At 32.4% G+C, this 21793-nt stretch overlaps 1 protein-coding gene across 1 annotated transcript; it reads left to right on the forward strand.

Annotated features, from left to right (window-relative positions):
- The first annotated feature begins 4970 nt into the window (after nt 1-4970).
- LOC123662303 (protein obstructor-E-like) lies at nt 4971-21485 on the forward strand. Its single transcript, XM_045597166.1, has 5 exons — nt 4971-4992; nt 15480-15719; nt 16110-16298; nt 18203-18405; nt 20512-21485. Exons 1-5 carry the CDS (start codon nt 4971-4973, stop codon nt 20587-20589), a joined length of 732 nt encoding a protein of 243 aa, XP_045453122.1. The 3' UTR covers nt 20590-21485.
- Nucleotides 21486-21793: the final 308 nt, after the last annotated feature.

Genomic DNA, 21793 nt, shown 5'->3' on the forward strand with positions numbered 1-21793 from the left:
TCTACTAACTATAATCTACCTCCCTGCCAAATTTCATCTTTATCCATCCTAGATGGATGGACCTTCCAGCTGTTTTTGGGTTCTGGTGATGAATGAGTCAGTGACCTTTCTCTTTTATATATATAGATTACGATGTATTATTTGAACACCTCCTCACCATCTATAGAGCATATATTTTAAATTTCAAGTCTCTTACTTCAAAGACATAGAACTTTCATACAAATTTCCAACCCCCGTTTTATCCCCTTAGGGGTCGAGTTTCGTAAAATTTGTTCTTAGCGGATGTTTACGCTCTATAAGGAACCTACCTATCAAATATCAAATTTGTAGCTGTTATAGTTTCGGGGATTTCGTGATGAATGAGTCAATGTACCATTCCCCGTTTTAACCCCGAAATAGAGTTGATTTCTAAAGATACATTGTTTAGAGACCTCCTCACCATCTATGGAGCATATATTTTAAATTTCGAGTCTCTTACTCCAAAATCATAGTACGTTCATACAAACTTGCAACCCCCATTTCACCCCCTTAGGGGTCGAGTTTCGTAAAATTTGTTCTTAGCGGATTTTTAAGCCCTATAAGAAACCTACCTATCAAATGCCAAATTTGTAGCTGTTATAGTTTCGGAGATTTCGTGATGAATGAGTCAATCTACCATCCCCCGTATTAACCCCAAAAAGGAGTTGATTTCTAAAGATACATTGTTTGGACACCTCCTCACCATCTATAGAGCATACATTTTAAACTTCAAGTCGTTTACTTCAAAAACATAGGACTTTCATACAAAATTCCTTCCCCCGTTTTATCCCCTTAGGGGTCGAGTTTCGTAAAATCCGTTCTTAGCAGGTGTCTACGCCCTATAAGAAACCAACCTGCCAAATGTCAAATTTGTAGCTGTTATAGTATCGGAGATTTTGTGATGAGTGAGTCAATCTACCATCCCCCGTTTCAACCCCAAAAGGGAGGTTATTTTTAAAGATACATTATTTGTATACTTTCTCATCATCTATAGAGCATACATTTTAAATTTCAAGTCTCTTACTTCAAAAACATAGGACTTTCATACAAACTTCCAACCCCCGTTTTACCCCTTTAAGGGTCGAGTTTCGTAAAATTAGTTCTTAGTAGATGTCTACGCCTTATAAGGAACCTACCTGTCAAATATCAAATTTGTAGCTCTTATAGTTTCGGAGATTTCGTGATGAATGAGTCAATCTACCATCCCCTGTTTTAACCCCAAAAGAGAATTTATTTCTAAAGATACATTATTTGGATACCTCTTCACCATCTATAGAGTATACATTTTAAATTTCAAGTAGCTTACTTCAAAAACATAGGACTTTCATACAAACTTCCAACCCCCGTTTTACTCCCTTAGGGGTCGAGTTTCGTAAAATTCGTTCTTAGCGGATGTCTACGATCTATAAGGAGCCTACCTGCTAAATTTCAAGTTTGTAAGTGTTATAGTTTTGGATATTTCGTGATCAGTGAGTCAACCTACGAACCCCCGTTTAACCCCAAAAAGGAGTTGATTTCTAAATATACATTATTTGGACACCTCCTCACCATCTATAGAGCATACACTTTAAATTTCAAGTCTCTTACTTCAAAAACATAGGACTTTCGTACAAACTTCCAACCCCCGTTTTATGCCCTTAGGGGTCGAGTTTCATAAAATTTTTTCTTAGCGAATGTTTACGCTCTATAAGGAACCTACCTATCAAATGCCAAATTTGTAGCTGTTATAGTTTCGGAGATTTCGTGATGAATGAGTCAATGTACCATCCCCCGTTTTAACCCCGAAAGGGAGTTGATTTCTAAAGGTACATTGTTTAGAGACCTCCTCACCATCTATGGAGCACACATTTTAAATTTCAAGTCGTTTACTTCAAAAACATAGGACTTTCATACAAACTTCCAACCCCTGTTTTACCCCTCTAGGGGTCGAATTTCGTAAAACCCGTTCTTAGCGAATGTTTACGCCCTATAAGGAGTCTATCTGCCAAATTTCAAGTTTTTAGGTGTTATAGTTTCGGAGATTTCGTGGTGAGTGAGTAAACCTACCATCCCCCGTTTTAACCCCAAAAGGGAGTTGATTTCTAAAGATAGATTATTTGGACACCTTCTCATTATCTATAAGGCATACATTTTAAATTTCAAGTCTCTTACTTCAAAATCATGGGACTTTCATACAAACTTTCAACCCCCGTTTTATCCCCTTAGGGGTTGAATTTCGTAAAATCCGTTTTTAGCGGATGTTTACACTCTATAAGGAACCTTCCTGCCAAATTTCAAGTTTGTAGGTGTTATAGTTTCGGAGATTTCGTGATGAGTGAGTCAACCTACCATCCCCCGATTCAACCCCAAAAGGGAGTTGATTTCTAAAGATATATTATTTGAACACCTTCTCATCATCTATAGAGCATACATTTTAAATTTCAAGTCTCTTACTTCAAAATCATAAGACGTTCATACAAACTTGCAACCCCCATTTCACCCCCTTAGGGGTCGAGTTTCGTAAAATCCGTTCTTAGCGGATGCCTCCGTCTTATAAGGAGCCTACCTGCCAAATTTCAAGTTTGTAGGTGTTATAGTTTCGGAGATTTCGTGATGAGTGAGTGACCTTTCGCTTTTATATATATTATAGATTATAGATAACAGTGGATATAATAAATGTTTCTTTGAATAACAAATCTTAATTTGAGGCCCTACATGTAAGCAATCTCCTTAATGGACACTTCGAGTAATGGCATTAGAGAGCCCTTATCATTCTGTGTTCCTGTAGGCGCTGTGTCATTTCATCAAATGAAGGGAAAAGGTTACAATAAAAACAATGAAAAATCATACAACGCGGTATATTGCACGTGGATTGCGATCATAAATCTAGCAGACTAGACGCCTCATGCGTTTTCACTTCTTGTCAGATTGAAGTTTGCTTGTTATTTTGTCGCTATTATATATAGTAGAGTTGAAGATATGATTTGTAACTTTAATAAATGTAACTTCGGAATGACAGCTAATAAGCTATATACACCTTCAAGTTGGTGTTCTAAATGTTATCTCAAGCGTCTTACAAATCTCGAGTCAGAGCCGTTATTCAAAGGTTACAAGAATCATTTTTTCGTGATTTTCTAGGTTTCGATGATAAAAATTATAAAGCACAAATTTTGCGATATTTTGTATGATTTTTTTTTCATACGCCCAATCGTTTTTGAAATAGGGGGCGGAGAGCCCGCGGCGCTCAGCCATACTCACTCAGATAATGCAAGGTCAACTATGAATCTCAGTGAATAATCCCGTAAAAAGTTGTTAAATTAATGAAATATTATCAAATCAACAATAAATAATTTGTATTATTTTTAGTTAATACGTAATATTTTACATGTAATTAATATTTTTATTTAATAATACTTAACTACTTTGTGTTAATAAAAACTCATTATATGAAATATTATTACCGAGAAATCCTAAAATGAAATGATATAAGAGGAGTGGTATTCTACTAATCGTGACATTGCAAAGCCAATTGATTGATTTTACTAAGGTAGGTCACACTAGGATACACCTTGCTCGAAATCTGAATCAGCCTGTTTGCGGACGTACCTCAACCTTATAGAAGATCACAGCTAAATAATATTACTCTCAAATATTGTTATGTTCCTGTCGTAAGTATTTATTATTAAGTATTTAAGTAAGTAAGGTGGCTAGTATTCCTGGAGAAGGTCAGGGGGAGGATCTTCAATGCACTTGCGATGCTTCTGGTGTTCTGGGCCTCCATAGGCTACTGTAAACGCTTACCACCAGGTGGGCTGTATGCTTTTTTTGTCCATCTAGTCGTATAAAAAAGCCTAAATCATCATATTGCAAGAGCCTAATCTTGGTACATATTTGTCTCCTAGTATTTCTAAGTGGCCATAAGTATTTTCGTGACATAATTTATGTATAACCCTGAAAAGATTAAGTCACGTGGGACAAAGACATATTGAAAGCAACGGTGACCACTTACTATATTGTTTCCGGGTATAAACATTTTGCTTACCACTAATAGAACGTGGGGTATTAAAGAAATTATATTTAACGAAGAGGCTTCATCGTTCAATTCTACAGGTTGGGGTAATCCCCAATATCTTTGTATTTATTAATATCAGAAACTCATAACAACAGTGCAGAATATTAACTTGAAGAGAAGGGTCATTGAGTTTTCTTAAATAATTTAGTGATGTGCAATATTTGACTCACTTTCATTAAAAAAAATATTGAATCTTATTATTTCTTAAAAGTAAAAAGTAATTAATTTATTTTTTTATTTAAATTTCGATAACTAGAGCAATATCTTTGAATTTTGTACGGAATAAACCTTGTGCTAAAAAAATTGCAAAAATTTTCGAGAAGGTTGAATTTTAAGGCGCAAAATTATTAAAAATTTATAACTTCCGCACAGTTGTGTGATATTTAGAAAAATATAACGCTTTGTTATTGTTATTAAACGTTAATGTTTGTTATCATAATAAAAAAACGTGATCTATTTGTATTAGTTTTTTTTTTTTTTGCGCTTGAGACTAAAATTACAGTAATATATTTAGATCTGATCAAGGCGTAAGACTTAGAGTAAAATCATATATTTAATGTTCGATACCTATTCCATTCGAATATTCTAAGACAAGAATTTCCAAGGAATTAATTGACTAAGAAAAGCAATCAACCTAATGCATAATATTTTTACGTAGTTTTTACGGCTTATGAACGCATTCTTTGCGAACATCCTGCATTTATTTTTGTATTAGAAAGTGATATTTGTAGAATATGAAGCTTTATGGTAACTGTACAGGTTTCGCACCGTTTGAAGAGTAATTAGGAATTAAGAATTCAATAATTATGCGAATAGAAAAAAAAAAGTTTTTTTTTCTATTTTGTTTTGGGCCTTTTTATAACATGGCTGAAAGTGTCAATCTCATAGTGCCCTAATCACAATGGATAATTCAACAAGAATAGGTAATATGTGTACCAAGGTCCTGCTACTCAACATACCTTGGTGTCTCTTGGTAACACCTTGGTATCTATGTATAATATAAAATTAGACAAATTAAAAAATTTCGACTTAGTTTCATAATTATTGCAAGGGCTCGATAACTTCGACAAGCGATACTAAAATAATCATTTCTTCACATCACGCCTATTACGATTTAATATATAAAAATCTTATCAAAGTTGCAAGCTACAAAAACTATTTAATTTTATTGGAAATGTTTCTAATAAATGCTAATTCAAAATAGTATTCAATGACTTTTCTCATAGTGAATTAGAGAACGATAGATTCATCATTTTGTTTCTATATTTATATGTAGACTATAAACAAGAATTAACGATGAACTACAAAATTACAAAACACTAGTCACACAAACAATCAACCCCTTTACTTAAAGACATTTCAAAAAATCTAATTATCTTTAGCCAGATAAGTATAAAATTGCAACTGTCACGAAAAAATTTTCCTGACAAGTAAGTTCTTTTCATCATTCATTACTAATGATCATCAACTGACGCAACAAGAAGCTCAGTTCTTGCATTCACAAGATTCCATTATCACACCATTGAAATGTCCAAGTGTTTCCACAATTCCCATCCACTATACCGTTTCTAATTACGTGCCCACGAAATATACTCGTGTTTTCATTGCAAAACTATCTAGCTTTGTTCATGAACAATAAAGTGTGGGAGTAACAGGACCTTGGTAAAGAAGAGAATGCTTAATTAGTGCTATGTTTACAAAGCTTTATATGCAATCTTACGTTAAAGTTTACGACAGTTAAAAGTGAATTAAAAACTATTGTTTTAACTGTGCTAAAGGATTTATTTTTATGTATTTTAAAACGCTTTCGACCTCAATAAGAGGAATAATAAGAAATCTTTAATTGTATAATTTATTGGAATCCTGGTCTAAACTAGGAAAGCCCGTGACTTAGGGGCTAGAAAATAGGTATTCTTTACTACAAATACACGAGGGTTGATGTTGAAACAGTGGTCATAAGTTCGATCGCCTCTCACGATAATAGTTTTATTGAGCATACAGACGTCTGTAGCGGTCTGAATGTTTGTTTGTTGTTCATTGTCCAACCTTCCACAAAGGGCAAATTTATCCTACCGGGGGTCGTGAAGAGCGAAATCTAATTTTACTTTTAATCAGAATTCATTCTTCGCATTAACCTAAGCATTGCAAATATCAAGTGTATTAAACTGACAAAAGCATGTATTTTATCTCAAATTACCTGTCAAGAGTTCATTTACTCGAGCCAGGCGTAGTTGTGTTCATTTGAATATATTGCAAATGCCTTTGCACACATTCACTCCCTTGCGTCATTCATATACTCATATAATGAGTATGTTTTATGTAGTTTTTTTGGGGCACTATTAAAGTTTTTATCAAACATAGTTACGAGGTCATTTAACCTAGATAATTGAAATGATTAATAACATATAGTTCTTCAATTTTTGACTCCTAATATAAACAAATAATAAACCTTTTTTATACTTAGTGACAACAAACATTTGTCAAAGCAGGCCTTTGTGTAAAGACAGTTCATATGACTATAGTGCGCAAACCTGCTAATAATGTAAATTATAAGGTATTCTGCTCACGTCGGAGTTTTTATAGGTCCGTTAATTGTGCCGATTTTTTATACCGATCTTCCATGATAGAATCAATGCACGTCCACAACATGCTTTCGCGAGATGTACACGTTATGAATTTGGAGAGATATGTGTGTTTTTGATTACATACTTTAATTATTTTTTAATAATAATATTTAAAACAAAAATTTTGACATCTCTTTAGATCTCTTTTAGAAGTGCCACGATGTAAAGCGAGTTTAAGTATTATCGAGTTTTTTCCCAAGTTCTCAATGTACAATCTATTATTAAATAATTTTGTTTGCTGGCAAACGAAAAAAACCGACTTCAATTACATCGTATCATAAGTAAGTAATACAACGTAGGTAGATGAAAAAATTGTCAAGTAAATACGCGTTATCAAAGATAAGTCAAAAAGTTGTTATCAGATCTCGATGAAATTTAAACGACGACATGATAAATATCAGCTTTCAATTAAATTAAGAATCATCAAAATTGGTGCATCTAGTAAAAATTTATGCGGTATAATACAACGTGGGTCAACAAAAAAAATAGTCAAGTAAAAAGGTACTATTAGATATAACTCGAAAAGTAGTTGTTAGATCTCAAATAAATTGAAATGGGACCAAATGACACACACCACCTTGCGATTAAAAAAAATGTCGAAATTAGTCCACCCAGTCAAAAGTTCTGAAGCAACATACATCAAAAGAAACCTCCTTTTTTGGAAGTCGGTTAAATATCCTAATTCGCACATCAATTATTTGTTTACTTCCTAACTGCAGTTTCTGTTTCGTGTCCTATACCCAAAGATTGTCTGGAAGAGATCGCTCTTTCAGCAAAAAGACCGCCTTTGTACATCTTTCATTTTATGCTATTATTATTTTTTTATTGTTTCGTTTAATGGTGTACAATAAAGAGTGTTATTATTATTATTATTCCAGCTTTTTTTTTCTTTAATATTTAAACACGGTTTGTTCAATCATTGAAGATTGCGTGTTCGATATTGCCAATATGTAAATACGAAATACCAATAATATTATACGAAATACCAATAATATTATACGAAATACCAATAATAATTTTGGAGGAAATTTGCCGTAAAAACGTTTATGTTATTTTTTCCGCATTCCGTTTTTTTAAATAACAAAAACATATTGTTGGATCTGATGAAACTATATATGAAAATATATAAGAATATATTGCAAATTCAAAATCTTTGTCTGTATAAAGTTTCAGCTAATATGCGCGATAGGCTGCTCTCCGTGACTGCTTCTTTTCTTAGTACCTTATCTACTTGAACAGAAATATATTTTTAACGTTTAAGTTGAATTCGTACATTTTCCTATAATTTAGTGCATAATTTTTGCTTTTTAGTGTAGACAATTCGCTCACCCTGTAGATGTCGTCTTTTATATTTCATTCTATTTTATTTTACTGACTTCAAAAAAGGAGGAGCTTAGTCAATTCAACCGTGTATATATGTATTATGTACTATCTACTCTCTATATATAGCTAGCTCTATACTCTCTCTATTTTATAAATTCCATGTTTAAACTATTTACGAATTCCTTCACATAGACACGTAGATATGCGTAGGGTATTTCTATTTCAAATAAAATAGCCGATCGATCTACACTAGTTACAACACCGTATCTATATCCTACATAGTCTCCTCCCATCCTCAATCAAACTTTTTGTCATTATATAATTGATGGTCTTTTAAGAATTTCTTGCACTTCACTTTCACTTCCATATTTATGATTCTCAATAACAATAATATCGTCCATTAATCGTGTAAGGCCTTTACAATAAATCTTCCGCTCAGCTTGCGTTATCGTTTTATTTTTTGATATGATTAAAAAACCGTGAAAAAGAAGGAAACGGCGTTTTATTTATCTCCCATCATTATATTTTGTAATGTAAGCTAAAATCAATTGCTTTACTAAACTATTTATCACTTAATAATTTTAGTCTCTGGCATTTTCAACATTATGCTTTGAATTTTTTGTTAAAAATATACCTATCGTTTACTATAAAATAGAAAAAAGTACATATATGCCAAATTAAAGCAATCTTAAGATCTTTTAATATTGATTTATTTACTACAATAAATTTTTCTGTCCTTTAAACAGTTAGAGCTTTGGTCATTATTATTTATTTTTTTTATTAAAAACAAATGACTGAGATATGTAGATTACAACTAAAGCGATTAGTTGTGGATCAAAAGACGAAATTTTATATTATTTCAACTCATTAATTTTATTTTATATTCTTAAGGAACTTTCTCTTTAAATAACATGATCTAGAGAACAGTGATCTATAAACGTTGATGAGTAAATTGATAAGTGTAACAGAAATATAATCGTGTATAAAGACATTTCGTGTAAGTATATATCTTTCTATTACAACATTATCTATTATATCTTGATTTATAGTTTACACTGTTACTTATTGTTTATCGTGCAATCACATCATCTCATTCGTGACAGACGTGCTACGTTATTATTAGTGCGTGACAACGCAAAGATATTTTTCTGGTCAATTTTTTTATTCACATTACTATAATATCATTTTGTACTAGAACATTCGAAAAGAACATTTATTACTAGGATTGTTTTTTTTTAAGTTTTATTTTTACAGTATATAATCTGTGTATCTTGAATGGTAAAATAAATAGGAATTTTTGCACGTCACGCAGGATAGTTGGACAATAACGAGTTTGTTTCGAAATAGAGAAAAAAAAAATTTGAAACAATTCACTCTTTTATTTAAACATCCTCTTTTATTTTGTTTTTAAATTTGCTAATCACATGATCTATACAGATTAAGAAAATTCGTTGGCTGTTTATTAAAAAGTTGTGGACTGTAAAACGTTACGCTGTGATTCGAATAAGCGGCTTCACTCAATCATAAATACCAACAAATCAGATCTATTAAGTTACATCAATTAAATAACTAAGTTATCGCAAAGATTATCGTTTAGCTTATACTAGCTTCTGCCCACGACTTCGTCCGCGTGGAATAATTACTTTGCGCTAACGTTACCTTTAGCCCGTGATTTCGTTTACGTTGAACTTGCAAAACTTTAACTGTTTACGCAGCGCACGTGGCGGATGCTCTCAAAAGAAAAAAAATTGGTGCTCCGCTCTTATTCATTTTAAGTTGATGATATATAGCCTATAGCCTTCTTCGATAAATGGGCTATCTAACACTGAAAGAATTTTTCAAATCGGACTACTATCTTCTGAGATTAGCGCGTTCAAGCATACAAACAAACAAACTCTTTAGTTTCATAATATTAGTATAGATTTCTCTCATTACGTCATCTGATTAATAATTAATCATATTAATTACCAGTTTAATTACGCTAGTAACTTGAACCAAGCTAATCACATTGTTATCGCATCGATGAGCGGTTTCTCTCACGACAATCGTCTCTCACGAAACAAAAACTATGAGAAATCACGACTTTTACACTCCAACGCGAAATCCTGTCTGTATTATTTATAATGTGTAACCGTATTTCATAATTAACACTTCTTAGAATTAGGTGTAATTTTCGTAATATCTCGTTGAAGATCTATAAAAAACTTTTAGTTTTTTGCTAAATCATAATCTAATATATATAATTCTCGTGTCGCGGTGCTTGTAGTTAGGCTCCTCCGAAACGGATTGACCGATTCTCATGAAATTTTGTGTGCATATCGGGTAGGTCTGAGAATCGGCCAACATCTATTTCTTATTCCCTAAGTTATAAGGGGGGCGGGGGATTGAGAAGGTTAATAAAATATATGGCAAAACAACGTTTGCGGGGTCAGCTAGTAGGTATATAAAAAAGTCTTGCAAGACGTGTCGTCCTAAATTCGCTACACAAGCCCCAGTGCAACGATTTACTATATTTATTTATGGACAGAGATAATATAAAATAATAGTATAACAATTATTATTAATACCAGTAAGTAGTATTTGTGTGGGAAATAATTGTATTTTCATTAAAATTAGGTTGTGTTTTTACCTTGAATTACTTTATTTTGACCGTGACCGCCATTTCCGTAAATTGCTCTTTATATTGAATTACTTATTTATTGAAATAAAATTTAACTAGAGTATGTAACATCCCATTGCTTAGCATAGTCCTCTTTCTCTACGTAAGAAAAGGATTACACATATAAAATAAGATTTTATTTCTTTATAAATTTTTATTAGAAATATAGCCACCCCCTCTCTTCCCATGGGTGTCGTAAGAGGCGACTAAGGGATAACACAGTTCCACTATCACCTTGGGACTTATAAAGCTGACCGATGGCGGGATAACCATCCTACTGCTGGCTTTGAAATACGCAGGGCAAAGATGGGCAGCAACGTCTTGGGTGCGACAAAGCCAGCCCTGCGATCACCAACCCACCTGCCCAACGTGGTGACTATAGGCAACACACATGAGTTCACGCCATTTTTGGTGCGAACTTGTGGAGTCCTATGTCCAGCAGTGGACTGCGATAGGCTGAAGTGATGATGATGATGATAAAAGTATGAAATATCTTGTACACCTACTGAAGAGATACCTCATCTTGCGAAAAATCACAGCCAAATAATACTACTCTCAAGGATTATTATATTCATGTGGTGAGGAACCTGTAGCTGAAGCTTCTCAGGGTTCGCTTGAAGTAGGCTCGGTAACGTGCTTGTGTTATTGCAAGCATCCATAGACATCGGAAAATGTTACCATCAACTTGACCGTAGGTATCTTGTAATAAAATATTTTCTTACATACAATAGCACGTTGTGATGTACAAGTCATTTATAATTCAAAATTAGTATTAGGTACACTCAAGCCCTACGAATCAGAACAAGAGGGACCCGTGTCAAGATTTCAAGTGACTCATGGGACTTCATATGTCCTGACACAAGCGTGACACGTAAGTGACCCGTGTCACGAGCTGACTGATGTTACATTACTGTTCTCTGAGAATAAAAATAATTTACTTTCTAAGCAAGATTGGATGTCAAGAGTGATTTTTCAACTAAGATGTTATGATAAAATAATAAATAATAAAAATATTTTTATTTGGAACAAATAATATGGTTCAGATATGAATTTGTAAGTTAGTGACTACAGTTATTTATATAAAACTGTGTTGTATCACTAAAGCCCTTATATGGTAACAAAACGGAACAGTGTTCCAAGAAACTTACGTAAATAAATACTTATAAACAAAAAATAAAACAAAAACACATATATATAGTATATTTTTTTAAATTGCACCGTGTGCCTGTTATATGTTACAAATGTTTCGTTTATAGACGGGTTGTCTGTAAAAAATCACTGTCAGCGATAAGACCGCCTTTGCACTTTATTTAGTATGTGTTGTATTGTATTGAACCAAGATTTGATTAGTAAAAAAAATCGTGCGACTTAATTTCTTTTAAAGACCATTTTATTGTATAGAACAAAATATTTTGTAATGAGCAAAATTTTGTAAAGTTTCATTTAAAAAAAATTTAGTACCTTGAATACAACAAAAAAAATATATATTTTTTACGAAGAATCCCAAAACCTTGAGAAAAAATAATGACGTTTTTGACGTAGTTTTGTTAGGTAAGTGTATTCAATTCAAAAAAGCAGATTAACTTGAATAAAAAAAAAACAGTACAAATTCCTTTTCCTAAAGCCGAGCTTACGAGCTTATTTTCTAAAGTTAGTTTCCCGGAGTATCAAGGGCTTCTGTTCTTTCTCATACTATTTCAATAAAATATAATTTAACAAAACATCCGTATACTAATCCCGTTATGGTGAAACAATTTCTTTATCCTAACTTATTTCTGTTTCTTCAAAATGCGTTGAAACAATTGTGTTTGCAAACGAAAAAAAACCGACATCAATTACATCGACAAGTAATACAACGTAGGTAGACGAAAAATTGTCAAGTAAATACGCATTATCAAAAATTACTCCAAAAGTTGTAATCAGATCTCGATAAAATTTAAATGTGACCACATGATAAGCATCGGCTTTCGATTAAATTAAAAATCATCAAAATCGGTACACCCAGTAAAAAGTTATGCGGATTATAAATAATCTTAACGTAACATTTTTTAATAAATAACGTATAAGTTTTTAACATTAGTTATTCAATGTTAACTCGCTGTTTTACATATATTAATGATGATATGCGTTTTCGTCAAATGTATAGGAGGTTACTTTTTGGTCTAATCCTTTAAAGAATATTTTTATTTTATATATATATTTGTTCTGTTATCACAAATTAACACAATGGTAAAAATTCTTTACCAACAAATTTAAAAATTAATTGTCAGTCTTACTACCAGACAATACAGTGAACGTTAAAATATTTCATCATAAACCAAACAGAATTAAAACCTTAATATAATAATGGCAGTATCGTTATGTCAATTTCCTTCATAAGCTGGAACCATATAAAACATTACATTAAATCAATGTGTGCGTGTAATCGGCTTACGTAAAGCATCATTCAATCATAGGCAATTTATTGGCTAAGTACCAATCCGTTCCTCGACCTATCACGTAACGCTCCCAATATATTAGATATAGGGCTCGTATGAATTTTTATCGTTCAAAAAGTAATTGATCATTTTAACTTATACGTAAACCTATACTTATGAAAACGCTGACATACTGACTTATACTTTACGATCAAGTATTACTGATAAGTTTTTTTTTTATAACCATTAATTAAAAAAGTTTTTATATGTAAAGGTAAGTTTATAAAGGTTATAAAGGTCAAGGAATTTTATGAGTGTCCAAACTTGCTTTATTAACATGACAAAAAATTGAACGTTTTTATGATGTACAGAGTAAAATAAATAAATTAAACCAGTAGACGAATAAACCAGAAAATGAATGTCTTAAGTTCGAAGCCATATAATTTAAAAATCTATTTTAAAAAAGCAAGTAAGCTATATTCTGGTGTCTGGGTGCAATCGCATAGAAACTTCATTTTAAATGATCGTGTGAATACGTCTCTTTCATTTCAACGTACGAAACCGAAGCCACTATCTATTTGATATTCATAAGACACCGACATAACTTATAAGTGACGAGTGAATAAGGAAAAGAAAAGAAAATACATTTTACGTTTAATACATATTTAATAATCCAGATTTATTTAATTAAATTAGTTGATTTATTTATAAGTGCGGAGTAATAGGAATATCTAGCAAATTAATACGGAATATTTTGCAAATCAGGTAATAAAATGATCTCGAACAATGTTTAAATACTTGAAAAATTTTTTTAATAAAAAAATGAAATTTTTTTTCTTTAGTTTTAAAATGTTAGAGTTTGGAACACACGCTTATCTTTTAAAAAACGAACTTATTAAAATTATTTCAAAAAAGGAGAAGATATTACGAAAAAAATAAAATAAAGACACTTGAATTTAACTTCGTTCTGAAATCAGTTTCAAAGTAATATTTAAACTCTTCAAGAGTTAAGAAACGAAACTCCCGCAGATAAAACAAATAGCTGTCTAAAAAATCATACAATGCGTCATGAATCATTCGATGTGAATGAGATAACATGCGAATCACTCGTCAATGTCACAAGACGAGTTGCATAAGTCGGGAGAGCTTTCACTGGCGCACCCGTCACATAACAACATGTTATGTGTTATGAACATACGCGATTTATCGGTATGTTTAAAACACGTATAGTACTAAGTGTTAAATCATACTTTTGTTGTTACCTAGGAAGTATTGGTTTGTTCATTTTCCCGTCTTATGCCGAAACACGAAAATTACATATATATCATGTCTCATCATAATTGTCGACGTCAATGTCTAAACATGTTGCATTTTAATTATACATAAGCCGGTGACAAGCCGTTAATTGATTATCAGATCGCCTTTGTCATCATCAAATTTTGTCACAATATATTATTTTTACACTGGAATGAATTTTTAATTAAAAATCAATATTCTATAAATAAAAACGTAATTTATAATAAATTAAATAATTTGAACTGAAAAAATGTCTAAAAATCCCACTGATGGCAATGATTTCCCCTTTTGTTGGAGGAGTATTGAAGATTCATCGGTTATGCTCTACTAAGAAATGTTAGAAAATAAGTCCTTAAAGCGCCTATTGTGCGAAATTTATAATAACAAGTTGGTTGGATGATATTATATGCTTTACGAGACGCTGTGATACCCACGCAGATACCCAGGATAGAAAGTATAATTTTTTAAATACAAACACCTACACCGAACTTTTACTCCATTACATATTTAAAGTACGCCAATATATTCAATAAGTATAAAACTGAAATCATGAAGGCTAATGTTTAGAAAAGACTCTAGACTACGCCAAGTACTTTCATATCGCATGTAAAACAAAATTAGAATAAACTTAGTACCTAACATTTGAAACTAATCTGGCTTCTTCTTACTATATACATATATGGATTAAAAAACTTCGTAGACGCAGAGGTCCATAAGTTCAATAAGTCCACGGACTTCTATGCTTAAAAGTGCAGACAATTATTTGAGAGTGACGGCTTCAACGCATCCAATTTTGTATTCTACATAATTTTTAACTATTTGACCCAACAGACTTCGTTCTATCACAATAAGTTTGGAGACTGAAGTTTAAATAATGTTCTCTTAATTTTAACAATTTTCTTAGAAATTTTGCTAATTTTTTTATTTCTTAAAAACCTTCTACAAAATATTAGTATTTGTAAAAAAAAAAAATAGCCGAATCGGTCCTACTGTTTTCGAGTTATGCACTTAGCAACATATTTAGATGTTCAAGTTCATGTAATATTCTTATCCTATTAAAAATACTAAAATTAATTTTCTTTTTTTTACAGTTATCGTAGCGAGTTTAACAATCGTTTCCTGTGCTCAAGTTGATGATCCATGCAAGATCAAGTCACGCGTGGTAGCCGACGACAAATACTGCGACAAGTACTGGCAATGTGAGAGTGGACAGGCGGTGCAGTACGACTGTCCCAACGGACTCGTGTTCGCTGGAAAACATCGTGGAGTTACTGAAGGTTGCGACTATCCCTGGAGATCGAATTACTGCGAATACCCTAAAGTACAAATAAGTAAGTTTTCTAGTAATCCATTATCCATTTAACTAACTAAAAATTTCGCTATCAATCAATAATTACGATAGTAACTATAATCTGAGACTAGTGCATAGTGTTATTTACTTACGAATTTGTTACAATTTTTATTGAAAATATACCGATGCAACTTAAGAAACAAACAGAAGTACTGTACTACGTTGAACCTAGCAATTGTTTTTATTATTCTTATCTCAGCCTACCAATTTTTGAGAATACTACGGCTTTGCGATTTCAACAAACCAATTAAACCAGATTGCTTCTATGTACTATCATCTTTTCACTAAAAAGTGTTCTCAGCGACCGGTTAACTGTAGTACTGGGGTATGTTGAGCGTATAAATAACACTCATTCCATTTCTTCAATCAGATCCCCCAATCGGTACGGAGCATTGCGACTGGCTATATGGAATCTTCGGCCATGAGACCTCGTGCACCAGATACTGGACCTGCTGGAATGGTACCGCAACAGAACAGCTTTGCATCGGTGGTTTGCTGTACAATGAGAACGCTCACTCGTGCGACTGGCCCGAGAATGTAGACGGCTGTCAGAAACATCGTAAGTTGATTTTTTGAGGTAATGCTTTATATAATATGTACTAGATGACCGGGTGAGCTTTATATGTACAAAATATCGTTTTTCTTTTTCTTTTTCTTTTACGCAATTCTTGTCTTGACAAACACAATAAAAATAAATTTATCAAATTTGATACTCTCATTCTAAAGTATTACATCATTTCGGAAATTCATTTTTATATACAAGTAGCTAACTAGGTATATATAGATAGATATGTGTATGAATAAATTTTTTTAACAACTAATTTTCACAGCTTGTAACTTTCCAATATAAAGGATACAGTAATTGTTATTGTACAATATAATGGAAAGTTATAGCATTGAGCAAACACGAAAATTAATAAAATATTGTATTAAAATATTATAGTACTTAATTTGGGCTAGAGTGCACTGCGTGTTATTTACAAAGCCATCCTGTCTGATTCAACAAAATCGATCAAACAAAACTGACAAGGCCTTAAAACATAATAATGAGATTTTTGCTGTCTTATACCACGAGTTTATTTAGAAAAAAATCAGTCGCTTGATGCTTTAAAATTAAAATATCTTTCAACGTTGATAACATCAAACGAAATTTTTGCCTTTAAAACAATAGAATCTAAATGTCTTGCGTGCAAAATATATAGTGCGCCATTTTATGATAATAAACGAAATATCGTATCTATTAATAGATTTTACTACTCATCAAATGTTTTAATATCAAAAACAACTTTAAAATCAAGTTTATAGTCAGAATGCTCTTAATGGAAAAAGTATAAAAATCGTATATGTTTTGTAGTTACTTTTAATATTGTATCACAATTGTATATAAAAGTAGTTAATAGCAATATCGTGATACGTTTATATACGTAGGTGTACCATTAATAACAAAAATCCCAAGAGAAAAATAGCTTTAGGATCTCTTGTTCCAAAGAAAATTCGTTACATGACCCGGGTTCCCGAATATAACGCTTATTCCCCAAAGTTCAGGGTAAAAACATATTTTCTAAATTCCAATGTAAGTCCATTATAATAATGATCTTTGATGTAGGGTCAAACTTGATTCATCGACAATTTTCATAATCGATGCTCTTCAAGGCATTTGTCTGCGGACTTTCGCCCTAATTACTGTGAGCAGTAAAGCGGGTAGTGCCTTACGGTCAGTGATTTACAGTCTTATATAAAGCAGTTACAGATGTTGTAAATAAAGGCTAATTGTTAAGGAAGTCCATTATGAATTCTTTTAAACAACTTTCCGGCATCAATTATTCATCTTTTATTCGCTAAAAACGCGAACGTAACTTTGAAACTCAAAATCCTTCTTTTAAAAGGGTTTCAAAGTTACGTTCAGTCCTGACATTCAAAGTGTATTTCTTAAAGTTTTTGAAACTTATCCTACTCAAATATATAATAACTTAAGTAAATGTACTTATACTCCTACGTAAGGAGAATACAAAAAAAAAATCCAAATTAACGTTGAAATGGGTATTATCACAAAATATTCAAGCAGTATTAAACAGCTTTTAATAAAAAAACCAACTCACGTTGTATCATCTTTAAAAGTTCGATTAGAATGCTTGCGGTGAAATACGATGAATTAACAATGGTCATTGTTATGCCTCCGAGAAATCCCGCTAAATTATTTCCAGCTATTTTATATTTAAAAGTTAGTACCTATCTCACATAACGTATTATTAATATTACTTGTTGTTATATGGTCAGAAAGCAAAGAATGAAATTGTCCAAAATTATGCCTTGTAACATTTTTCTTCTAAAAACCTTAAAATATTTATCTTTTCAATAATTCGAAAACTTAAAATACTTAATGTCGTTACACGTACGTCGTTATTTGAAAAAAAAAATACGCCTACTTCTCGTCTTGATTATTAATGTTTGTTTTTATTCCAGCTCTTTGCAATGAAGATCCCAACGGCAACGTTCCTCTTGGCAAATCCTGCAACAGATACTGGCAATGCCAGGGTGGTTACCCTCGTCTCCAACGCTGCCCTGCTATGCTAGTCTTCGACAGACGTTCTTTGAGATGTGTCGTGCCACCTACAGAGGATTGTGATGTACCAACTACCACACCACCACCACCAGAAGAAGTAGAAGTAAGACAGATTGGTTATTTTTCTAATATATGTCTTTCACAACATGTGTAATATCCTTTTTTAAATATGGAAAACAAGTGTACGATCCGCCTGATGCTAAACGGATTACACCCGCGGACATTAGGCTCATTGCAAGCGCGCTGCTGACCTTACCCCCTTACTCTTTTCCGGAGCTCTGGCTGACTCACTTACGATATTTTTTTTAATACAACTAGGTCCGCAAACAAGCGTACGGCTCACCTAATGGTAAACAATAACCGTAGCCTATAGACGCTTGCAAAACCATAAGCATCGCAAGTGTGATCACAAATACAATAATAAAATTATTAATTAAATACCAAGCAGTTAGCAATTAAAAACGAGCATACTTTCCCAGTTCAGCTGCTTAAAATTACGAGCCAGACAGGCGCTGATGTGCCCTTCGTCAATCAATGTCCTACATGTGTATTACCGTAATGTCCTCCGCAACTCGGTAGCTTAGCAGAGAGAGCTATCTATCGATAAACCCACATCTTGTATATAGATAAGAAACCACTGCCTGTTTTTTCTAAATATATTAATAAAATTTGTCCTTGCTGTATAATAAAGTACACTTACTACGTTACTAGTTTCCCTGACATTGTAAGCGTATGTGTTTGATTTAGCGTTTTAATTACTTTGTATTATTGTAATTAACTTTTATAGTAAGTAAAATGAATTGTTACAATTTTTTGCATAAATTTAGTAAATGATTCACTTTTAATAATAAAAAATAATCTTTGCTGTACATTTTAAAAGATTTATCCGATTTTGAAATATAATATTATCATCCGTGTTATATACAAACCCGACAACGAACATTTGACTATTCAGAAGGCAGAATATAGATTTCATAAGCCATTAGCAGAATGAATGCGCGCCTGAGGTACTTACATCCCAAAATTCATCCAGTTCATTGAATAGCCTTTGATAGCCGGCTTTTGTAGAAACGATGACTACGTACAAGCTACCCTTATCATTTATTATCTACAATATGTTACACACATTTATTTATCGTTTTACTATATTTATATAATATTATTGTCAGTTTTACCCGACATTAAAATGTTAGACATGATCAAAGAATACCTTATTACGAGACTTAAAAGAACTCTTTAAGTATATTATATTTGATTGACAATTTTTTCGACTACCTACATAGATGATGTTCTCTTTTTATTGCTATTCGATGTAAATTGAAGTCGGTTTCTTTCGTTGTTTTATAACAAACAGGACTATTTTGATTTAAAATAAATCATCCAATAACTATAAAATTTTGGCTCTGAACTTATCAGGCTAGTTTAAGATCATCACAGTTTGTTCTACTGCCTAAAGGCGTTGCACCATATTGTATTGCTTTCAAGTGTAAATATCTTGGAGCATTTGATTTGTTGCACATTGCCAATATTACAAATTCGGTAACCCGGCGAACATCATATCACCATATTTTTTTCGTGAATATATCAATTTAGCTTTTCCTGATAATAACGAACAATCAAAAAAACTATTCAACTTGATTGCAGTCATTTAAAAAATATGCGCTTACATTTCGGTGACTTATTTTGATTTATTATGTATGTATGGAAATTGCACCTGAGCGGTGGCGGAGTCACATACATAACGTGATAAGCGATGTTCACGACAAGCAGCACAAACGAAGTACAATGTATGACGTAGCTGGGTCTGCAATTGCACGATGATCCAGCCCTCGTTATGGGCAGCTATTCTAATATACTTGAAGCACCTTTGTTAACAATTAGCATTTCTTAATGGAATTTAAACAGCAACGGTTTCACGCGTCAGAAAGAATTTGTCTAGATTTTTCGACCGCCGGCTGCTGTCACAGATCTATGCATCGCACCACAGATAACGAATACGTCATACATGACAGTTGTGATCTTAAACTGCTACGTACGTACTTGTGTAAACATCGTTACTTTTAGTTATTTATATTGGTAACGGAACAATGTAGATTAGCTGTCTGGCACTACAAAACCAATCGCTAGATTCGTCCTTAAAATAAAATGTCGTTTTGAATATCGTCTTAGCATCTATAGAAGAATTAAACTCCTCTTTTCTATGTTCCAGGATCAGCAACCTCCTAAGAGGGCACAACACGAGTATCAAGAAGGTCAAGGACAAGGTCGTCAGAGGACTAGAAATTAAGCAGATTTAAAATTCTCTTTATAACATGGGCATAATATTAATTATATTACATTACCAAATTCTCCAACATTTGTAGTTATAAATATATAATGCGTTAAAAATACGATGAAAAGACTGCATCAAACATAACACACGCCCGAATTTCATAAACATTATGAGAGTATGGCTAAGAGAGTTTTCAAATCGTCTCAATTAAACGAAAACTTTAAAATTTATTTATAATACAATAAAGCATTTCCGCAAGACATATAAAACAAGTAATTCGGTGTTAAATTAAAGTTTCTGTTGTTTCGTGGAAGTATAAAGCTCTACCATCATTAAACCTTTTCCCTCGTGTTGACATTTTATCAATCAATCATCAAAAAATAAAACGTCATCAGAATTTTATCATTTCATGAAATAAAAATAAAGTTTCTTTATTAAAATTGTTTCATCATCATTTGGGAATGATCCCACCATGACTTTTTTTCGCCTTTAAGCAGTAATATTTATATTGTATTGTTATTACTTAATTTAGTCTTGTCCCTAGTTTTAACTGGTGTATAAACTTTAGATCTGTCAAAGAAATACTCATTTAAGTTCATAATTTAGTTTTTGTTATTAGTCTATTCTGTCACTAAAAATAACATCAATTCTATTGTAAACTATAAGTGTCAAGTGTAAGTTTATAAAAATTCTTTTCATAACGTGAATTTTTCTACATTTCTTTGGACATTCAAAATCTAACAATCAATATCCAATATTGAAAACAAAACTTAGGTTTTTTATGTTGGTAACACTTGTTTTTACTAATATTGAAAATGCATAATTATTAGCAGTTTTTTTGCAATATCCCCGTAGGTTAGGTTAAGTTTATATTGTTTTAATTTTAAGAAAATAAAGATATCACTTAAAAATTGTTTTTCTTTTTCAAGTTTGATTGGTTTTCTACTACTATGTCATTTACTTTAACATTTTTTTTATGTAACTAGTTCTAGCTTTCTATATTTGTTACTGCTGTAGCCACACAGGCTACAGCAGTAACAATATAGCCACCCTCTCTCTTCCCGTGGGTGTCGTAAGAGGCGACTAAGGGATAACACAGTTCCACTATCACCTTGGAACTTAAAAAGCCGACCGATGGCGGAATAACCATCCAGCTGCTGGCTTTGAAACGCACAAGCCGAGGACGGGCAGCAGCGTCTTCGGTGCGACAAAGCCAGCC

This window comes from Melitaea cinxia, chromosome 2 (genome assembly GCF_905220565.1).
Source record: "Melitaea cinxia chromosome 2, ilMelCinx1.1, whole genome shotgun sequence".
NCBI lineage: Eukaryota > Metazoa > Arthropoda > Insecta > Lepidoptera > Nymphalidae > Melitaea > Melitaea cinxia.